The sequence below is a fragment of the Astatotilapia calliptera genome, chromosome 15, assembly GCF_964374335.1.
Source record: "Astatotilapia calliptera chromosome 15, fAstCal68.1, whole genome shotgun sequence".
Classification (NCBI taxonomy): Eukaryota; Metazoa; Chordata; class Actinopteri; order Cichliformes; family Cichlidae; genus Astatotilapia; species Astatotilapia calliptera.
The window spans coordinates 9543192-9552176 of record NC_137436.1 but is presented as its reverse complement, the minus strand read 5'-3'; the positions used below and the strand labels follow the sequence as shown (position 1 = coordinate 9552176).

The 8985-nt window shown below is 42.6% G+C and overlaps 1 protein-coding gene across 1 annotated transcript; it reads right to left on the bottom strand.

Moving 5' to 3' along the window:
- Window positions 1-3581: 3581 nt before the first annotated feature.
- On the bottom strand, window positions 3582-6106 carry fosab (Fos proto-oncogene, AP-1 transcription factor subunit b). Its single transcript, XM_026142888.2, has 4 exons — window positions 5794-6106; window positions 5140-5361; window positions 4938-5045; window positions 3582-4822 (listed from the first exon to the last, which is right to left on the bottom strand). Exons 1-4 carry the CDS (start codon window positions 5923-5925, stop codon window positions 4148-4150), a joined length of 1137 nt encoding a protein of 378 aa, XP_025998673.2. The 5' UTR covers window positions 5926-6106; the 3' UTR covers window positions 3582-4147.
- Window positions 6107-8985: the final 2879 nt, after the last annotated feature.

The following is an 8985-nucleotide window of genomic DNA, read 5'->3' as shown; positions in this document are numbered from 1 at the left end:
CCTGGGCCCCCTAGTGGGTCAGAGAGGCTATATATCTGAGACTAATGTTAGTGGCAGAGCGTGGGAAGGCTTGTGCAAACAAGCCAGTTCAAGGTGGAGAGAAGCACAATAGATCGATCAGGGACTTTAACTCCTTTCACTGAATAAATAGCAGTCTTATAGTTAGAAGTCTTTTAACCCCCCACAATCTGCTTATTGATATCTAAATATTGTCACTAAAATCCCTTTATCATTACAGTTACTAATAATCCAGATCTATCCTGTAATCGCTGGATCTAGATTATGAAAAAGACATATTACGTTCAGTGTTGGCTTGGGTCTTTTTGAAAATCCCAAACGCTATTATTTTTCTGTCAGCAGCTCAGGGATTACCCAATTATATATGATAGAGCTGTCCAGTTTCCAGGGAAACATCCTAGTTACTGATCCCATGAGACAAGAAGAGGACACGCTGCTGAGTGGGGAGTCTGGCAGCAGGTGAACAGTAATTATTGGATAGAGAAATCCCTCCAGTTTTGTATCTTATTGCGTCAAAACCTCTAAGAATAGCAAGTCACACACACTCCTCTGTGCCGCAGAGGAGCTTAGGCTACAAATGAAATTCACAAAACTTTACATCCAACAATAATGAGTAGCCTGTATTTGAACTAGTTTCAGCTGTTCTTGAAGTGTGAAAGTCATGCTTGTTCAGAAAAAAAAATTATTTGCTTCTGTTTGTTAATTCCAACCCTTTCTGGGCACATTTATTTATTGATTGTGAATTAAACATTTCAAGGAGTAGGATGAGAGCTTCTTTTGAAATCTTACACCTGATTGACTGTAAGCGTTTTGTCACCTCTGGGCACGGTTCCAAAATTTCATTTAATTTGACTCCAAAGAACAGACACTTCCTTAAAGAACAAGCCTGCTGACGCAAATGCACACACCCTTTAACTATCTGTTGTTATTTTATGAGTTATGCTCCTTATCACTTCTAAATACTGAGAAGACACATTCACACAGCAGTAATTCATCATAAAAAAAAAAGGGCCTCAGGCAAACTCACAATAACTCAGACAAAGAGTTGTTTCAGGGCAAAATTGGATAAAACTGGGTGTGCTTAACATTGATTACTATAAGTGTTATTCTGAGTCAGCTCTTGCTCTGTTACTTAGCCATGACTGGCAGACTGATGTTTTGTAGTTTGTTAAAAGCTTTCACATCCCTTCTCAGCAGCAGAAAGCTATCAGGGGGATGGCTTTCTGTGAATACAAAGCCAAGCCAAGCTGAGCTGTTGTCAGTGTGGCACGTAGGCGAACTCAGCTGTTTCATCATCACTGTGCTCACAATTACACCAAGGCAGGGATCTCTGTCTGTCTCCCTCCCTGCAATCCTCTCATCCTCATCATTGTCTCCCTTCCTCCTCCTTCTCCTCCTCCTCCTCTCTTTCTACCAGGCGTATGCTGCCTGGTTCCTCCCCTGGGTTGCAGCACCGACGCAGGTTGGCGTCACAGTGGTCTAATTTTACTGCTGTTGATGCTGATGTTAAAAGAAGCAATAGGCACCTGCTATTTCTGCAGCTACCCCATCTCCCCGAGCCCGCAAAAGGGGTATTAATAAACAGAGTTATTAGATGCTGCATGGTCGCACACGGAAGCTTTATTGAGGAAAAGAGGGGGGGGGGGGGGGGGTACTGCTGAAGAGTAAAGGAAAACAGATACTGAGAAATAGGCTGTTATGCAACGGCACTGCAAGGACAAAGCAAGAAACCCTATAAAAGCCAATCTCATAAAGAACACCATATTTTGCTACTTCAGTGCTTTGAGCGATATTAAACTTGTTCCTCATTTGAAAGCAGGCCCTGAAACCAGGAAGCAGAGCAGCAACAACTGCTGACATCTTGTGTGGCTTTACAAAAAAAAGGGTGTGACCACACTGGAAGGCCTCCAACGTCAGAGCTGGTTGGTTATTGTGCGACAGTAGTCTTCCACCAAGCATGTCTTTTACACAGACACACCACGCATTTCCTGTGTGAAGCCATTAGGCAACCTGCCTTTTGATGATTCTGCACATGATGAAATAGTGGTACAAGGGGAAATGAGCAAATGAGGTGAGAGAATGACATGCAGACAAGATGAGAAGGCTGGGAGAGGTCTGATGACACAGTGAGGAGCAATAAAAGCAGAATAATTAATCTGCAGAGATGCCAATGGAAAAAACACACACACAAAACACACCACCGAGATTTATCTGAAATAATCAATGATTACTGCATAAGTGATGCATTTATTGCCTTCATGGTCTCCTGCGTAACAAGAGGCAATAGATGCCCCCACCCCCAGACCTTCAGTTTTAATTCATACTGCATACACAAATTATGGGGGTAAGGATTGGGGGAGATTATACTAGATTATATGAAAATTTCATTTCTAGATCTTCCACATCAGGTGACCTTTTTAACTAACAAATGGCATTTGGATGTCATGCTGTCACTTCAGCATCCATGTTGGCACAGATGTGCTTCAACAAGATCCACATTTAGCATACAGTCACAGCATAAAAATAAACCCTTATCGCTCATGCAGAAGTTCATTTAATAAGTCGACAATGCTGTCTGTGCCTTTATGAATTATTTCTGAGGACTCCTCTTTTTCCTTTTTTTTTCCTTCCTCGAATTATGCTGTAACTCGCACGTCTTTTGTTCTGTGGGAGGTGATGTTTTGGCTAATCGGGGACCTTCTGATGCACGAGAATTAATTAAACCATCGTATATTGTGGCTGAAAACGTCACTTTCAGATCCTCCTGCGAGTTCCCTTGCACAACTACAGATCGCGTGCGTATGTCTGTGTCTGCGTGTGTGCGCGCGCGCACGGTTGGACGTGAGAAACGTGTCGCATCGGTTACGAAAGCAGTGTGCAGCAAGCCTTTTTCATCTTTTTATCACAGATGTCGGTGATTAAATCGGCTCTCCCTGAGACCGGCAGAGGGGAAAAAGCCGAAAGAAGAGAGCGTATATCTGTTTTAGCGGGGGGGAAAAGCGCTGACCGAGCTGCCCGGTTACTTTCTGTTGGCAGGCGGCAGCGAGCAGCAGACTCCTCGCAGAGCCCTATATTTGGGCACGGAAGTCCAAACGTCATCGCGCACGGCTTACGATTAAAAAAATGGAAAGAACGCACTGACGTAAGAGCCACTGACATAGTTAACCCTGGCAACAGGCGGAACAATAAATAGAGCAAGTGGAGGTACAGGGAAAAAAGATGGCTATGCCTTATATAAGCTAATTTTAGCATTATTTTAATAATTTTTGAAAGCATTTTACTGGAAATGCTTTTAATTTACTACTCCTGAGAATATTCCCCTCTTTTTCTCTTCTCTTTCATCTTTTCTAAAATTATTTTTCCTTTGCCTCTCTTCCCCTAAACACGGCGGGAGGTTTCTTCCTGTTAAAAAGAGTTTTTCCTTCCCGCTGTCGCAAAGTGCTTGCCCCATGAGGTGACTGATGAATACACCTGACTTGAACTGAATAAATATGTAAATACATATGCGTGTGTGTGTGTGGATATCGTGAGAGGAAAGCAACACACCCAGCCAGCACAGATGATTGAATTGAAATATCACTATCTTTTTATTTACATATTTTACAAACAACATTCTTCTTTACTATCTCTTTCTCTATTCCTCTATGTGTAAAAAAATAAATTTAATAAATTAAAAGGACTAATGTTTTCACAGAAAACTTTGGATAGACCACTCAGACCATGGTTAAGACAATGCACGTGTTTCTTTTTTGTTTGTTTTTTTCTTTTTAAAATTTCACAAACAATTCACATGTTAACGCTCACATTCCATTAACCAGAAAACAAACTGGATCAATAATAGCTATTGCTCTGAACATATCGATAAACAACAAGTTATGTTATCTAGCACCATATAAATCATATACGAACTCATATAACGACTAGATGGTATTAGTTGAAACATGCGGGGAGGGTTTTTTTTGTTTTTGTTTTTTAAACTTGCTACATTGGTGTTATAGGCAAGTATAGATAAAGGCAGATAAAAATCATAAATAATTTAATATAAGTCTGTTCCATAGCCCTGTGATCGGCACATCTACGTAAGAAAGTGTGCTTTGATCGGAAGAATCATTGTTTCTTGTACAGTCTTTTAGAGGGCCAGCAGGGTGGGTGAGCTGAGGGAGTCGGAGGACTGCTCATTGCTGCTGCTTCCTCTCCTGTGGGCGACGCCGCAGGTGGGGACGGTCTCTGCCTCTGGGAAGGTGAATACAAATGAAGACGTGTAGGTAGTGCAGGCTGGGGTGCAGGTTACTACAGGTGTGCACAGGGGCTCGAAGTCATTGGTATTAGCTGAGGTGTGAAGAGCCTCCCACTCCTGACCCGTGTAGAGGGAGCTGGACAGGTCGACCTCTGGCACAGACCGTGCCGTCTCCATCTCCGTCTTTGCCAGGAGATCCAGAGACTCCTCCAGGACAGAGGACTCCAGGTCTGACATCTTGACTGTGCTGCTAGAGACGGTGGCTGTGGAGAGGGTGGCGCTGGCGCTGGAGAATATGGAGTTGGAGGTTGAGGTGAAGGTCGACTGGCTGGAAGCGATAGCGGGTGTATGAGAGACGGTGATCTGTGGCTGGGTGGACACTGCAATGGAGTGGCAGGAGTGGGTAGGAGAGAGGGAGGTCAGGGGGAAGTCTGTGCCCAGCTCAGAGGGGATTTTGCAAATGGGCTGGTGGGCAGCCAGAATGAACTCAAGCCTCTCCTTCTCCTTCAGCAAGTTGGCGATATCATTCTGCAGGTTGGATTTCTGGTCTTCCAGGATATCAGTTTCCTGTAAGAGAGAGAAATGGAGGAAGTTGCATCAGCTTGGCTGTTGGATAGCTCTGCTATAGCTCTGACAATAAACATGTTTCAATGAGTGATGGTAAATCTGATGGGATACTTACAGCTTGCAGAGTGTCTGTAAGCTCTCGCCTCCTGTTGCGGCATTTTGCTGCTGCCTGCTTATTCCTCTCTCTGCGAATCCTTCTCTTCTCCTCTTCCTCAGGTGTCATCTGCACATGATAGAAGGTAAAAGTTAGGACCCCTGCTCTTTAATAATCTTAGTCTATATATATACATAACACTTCATGAACGAATGATAATTACCTGTTCCACTTTGCCTCTCTTGTTGTGAGCCCTGGACATTGCAGATTTCATGACTGCTCTTGAGTATGCAGGGCTAGGACTGGAGGTGTAAGGGTGAGCTCCGTGGGAAGGGGCCACTGAGGAGACCACAGGCTGGACCATCCACTGAAGATCTGGGCTTGTGGAAATGGCTGTGACTGTGGGGATGAAGGAGGCACTTGATGCTGTCAGGTCTGTGAAATCCTGGAGGAAATGAAGTAAAAAAGGAGATCGTCAGGACATTTGGTACATTATCAGGAGGGGTGGCAGCATTGCAAGATGTCTATGAATGAAGCACGGAGGGTCTATAAAAAGCTGGATGGTTTAAAAATATCCTTATGATGTCAGCTATGACGTTACATTCTCTCTATGGAGTTTCCAGGTGGATGAATGAAGCTTGCCTTGCACTGTGTGGTGCGCAGGTCAGAGTTATTTTTTAATATATATATTTAAAAACTCAATGGGTGCTTTTCTTAATTTCCAGCCAGCCTTTTTCATTATTAACATTATTATTATTTGAAAACATCAAATTTAAGCTTTGTCAGTTTAATTTAGTAAACATTCAAATCTCCAACAGGTTCTTTCTGAGCTGAAATAGCGTGTTGTAAAGATTTAACAATGTTTAAGCGGACATACCTGAGACTGGGGAGATCCCATGCTGGAGTAAGATCCCGCTGGTGACGGGTAATATCCCAAAGTGTCCACGGACGGGGAAGCGGTGCTGCAGCGAGAGGAAGAGTCGCAATCCGCGTTGAAATTGAACATCATCGTTCCTTTTTTTCGAAAAAAAATTTAAGCAAATAAGAAGATCCGGACAAACTCTACTAAGGACGAATGTAAACTTGAGGTCAGGATAGTCCTTTAGTGGGTTTGCGAGAAAACTCTTCAAGCGCTGCTCCCGATCAGTTCTCTTTAGTCGCTGTTCTGCTACTCAAAGTTAGACTGCCAACTCTCCGAGCTGGGCCTTTTTTATAGTGTGCCTGCTGACGTCGAGAGGGGTGTGCCGTTCACCCGACACCAGGAAGGAAAAAAACACCAAAACACTGACTTAACAACGCCGTAATAACACCGACTTTTCCTCGCGCTCCATTTAAATTCAATACACTTTGTTTGCACGAGTCACGAATGAGTCATTTACAGGTGATAAGTGACTATTTAAAATGTTTATTTCTAAAACTCGTCTTCAAGAAATGGAATATTCCGGAGCGGGATCCCCGATACGTAGGTATCCATATATGGTGCATCCTGTGAAGGAGGCGGGGCCTGATGGGAAATACACCTTGAGAGTGGCGGACAGCGGCATGACGTTATGTAAAACAACAAACACAGACGCTGTTGTGAAAACTTGAAGAACTGAGATAACAGTGAGGAAAAGTGCGTCCTACACAGCAGGGACACAATTAAACATGTAAATGTGTCTGTGCTGAACAAAACGTACCAAACAAACACATTAAAAAATAAAAATCTGTTTCTGTTTTTTAACCCCCTCCCCCAGCCGTGCGCCTCCTTTTTTATTTGTATTTTTGAAATATAGAAACTCAATTTTATCGTGCAAACTTGTAGTTAAGCACTTTGTGATATTCACCTTGAAAGGTGGTATATAAATAACATGTTATTTAAGTACTCGCTAACTTCACTCACTGACTCACTTATCGACTATTTTTAAAGTGTTTAATTTGATCAATTGTTACACATTTAATGCAAGACAATTCATACAATCACAGGAGGCCCATGTTTGTATGTGTAGGTAGGTCACAAAGTACAAAGAATAATTTGAATAAAGATAAGAATAAGCGAGAAAACGGTGGGTAATTGATTTTCACTTGATTCTGTGGTCTGTCTGTTAAACCGACTTTTAATTTACTTATATACTTAATTTTATCCATGTATTTTTCTTATTTAATCCCATGCGTTTATATCCAGTAAGCTACAATGGAATTGTTTCATAGAATTGTCTAAAATATCTCTACATAAACGTTACATGTCAGGACATGGGTGACATGTTCTCCACCCTCAGGTACTATTTGTACTTTTCGCCTGCAATCCAGAACAGGGCGTGTTTAGCTGCAGAGCGAGCTGATAACTGGTTTTCTGTGTGTACGTTTCCTCGACGACAGTTTACATTTCTCAAAGGAGGGGACGGGGAGGGGTGGCAGTTAATTGTAAAGGTCTTCCCCAAAGCCACTAGCAGAGGGAATCCTCAAGATTTACGTAAGAAGCTATGAAACGAATTCATGAAATGCAGGCTTAACGGTGAGCCAACATTGCGACTGCATTTGCTGTTTAATAACTGTTCATTCTCTGACATCAGCACTTTTTTTTATTATCGTGTTGACTTGAGAAGTAGGTCTGTGGAACAGGCATCGTGACTTTCGTGCAATATTACCAAAGTCAGCAACATTTTGCTGGTGGTTTTGTTCATGGTTTATTCTTAATAAAGGCGATACATTCATGCACATAAAAAAACACGAGCAAAGCATTTTATGAGTTTTATGAAACACAATTCATACTTTTCTTCTTCTTTTTTTCTCTCTCTCGTGAGTCTTCCGGGAATTCCCTTCTTTAACCAAACAAGCACAAAACAAGCGCCATAAGTGCTCTCGTCCCATTAAACAAACCATAAAGACTAAACAAAGGTGTCATTGTGTCAAAAGACCCTAATTCAGGCTATAGGATTTTGCGCTTTCTTTCCCGCGCCAGTGTTTTGTTGAACATTCCTGGTTGTCATAGCGACGCCCAGCCCCTTTCGCGTCAGTGACGTCCATTTAGTTTTTATTTTTTCATAGCAAAGAAGATCGTGTGTAATCATGAGGAGGAGCCAAATCAACAGAGAAACACCAAACCGACTTTTTCGGCATCGCCTGTGGAGACGGAACGTGCACACGAACACGTCAGGGGCCGTTCCCGGAAACGACGTCGGAGTGAGAGCTCTGAGTGTTTTCAAGTCTCTGACAGTCCTCCCCTTTCCTCGGTGTCTGCGGGTCAACGGAATGGAACGGGACACCAAACAAGCCGTTTACCTTGAGCGGTGTTTGAGTTCTGTTTGAGTGGTTGGCATGAAGGTTGCTGACCTGCACTGTTTGAGTGACCTGGTTTTTGCTAGTGTTATTTCGTGTTGGAATGATAATTTAATCGAAATAAAATTATAATAATAACAATAAGAAGAAGAAGAAGAAAGAAAGAAAGAAAGAAAGAAAGAAAGAAAGAAAGAAAGAAAGAAAGAAAGAAAGAAAGAAAGAAAGAAAGAAAGAAAGAAAGAAAGAAAGAAAGAAAGAAAGAAAGAAATGCAATTTCTAAAAGAAAAAATATTTTTTTATATTGCTGCTTTTGAAAGTATTTAAACTCTCCGGTTATCTAATAGCTGAAGTTATTTATTTTTTATCGCTGCTCTTTGGCTCCTCAAAGGAGAACAGTTCACTAAAATGACCGTGAACTTGGATGCCAGTGGATCTAAAAATAAACTCCACAGTCTTTGCGCATTCACGCTCAAGTTGCTTTGAAGAAGACAACTGTTAGAGATGTGCTGAGAGGTGAGTATTGTTCGACCTTTGAACTTCGTTTTGTCCCAGGCCGCTCAAGCCGACCACCAATAGTGATGTGCCGGTAAATAGGGCCCAAGGCGGGGGGTTTGCCACTGCCGGGAAGTACCCGGGAGCACAGAGCAAACAGGGGGGGAGCCTCTCACTCTATCCAGCGCTTATCCCTTTCACTTGGGTGGATTCGTGAGGTCACATGAAACCTAAATATAGCCCAATCCAGCCCGCAAGTTCTTGTTATGGGAGCAGAATTAGGTTATGCGGGAACATCAATTAAAGCCCGGGCTTTAAT

Bases quoted from the DNA above. Each gene is read 5' to 3' on its own strand.
- fosab (XM_026142888.2), bottom strand. From the start codon at position 5,925: ATGATGTTCAATTTCAACGCGGATTGCGACTCTTCCTCTCGCTGCAGC. The intron at 5,362-5,793 runs GTATGTCCGCTT...CATTTCCTCCAG, and splicing joins TGGGATCTCCCCAGTCTCAG to GATTTCACAGACCTGACAGC. The intron at 4,823-4,937 runs GTAAGTATCCCA...TCTCTCTTACAG, and splicing joins TTACAGACACTCTGCAAGCT to GAAACTGATATCCTGGAAGA.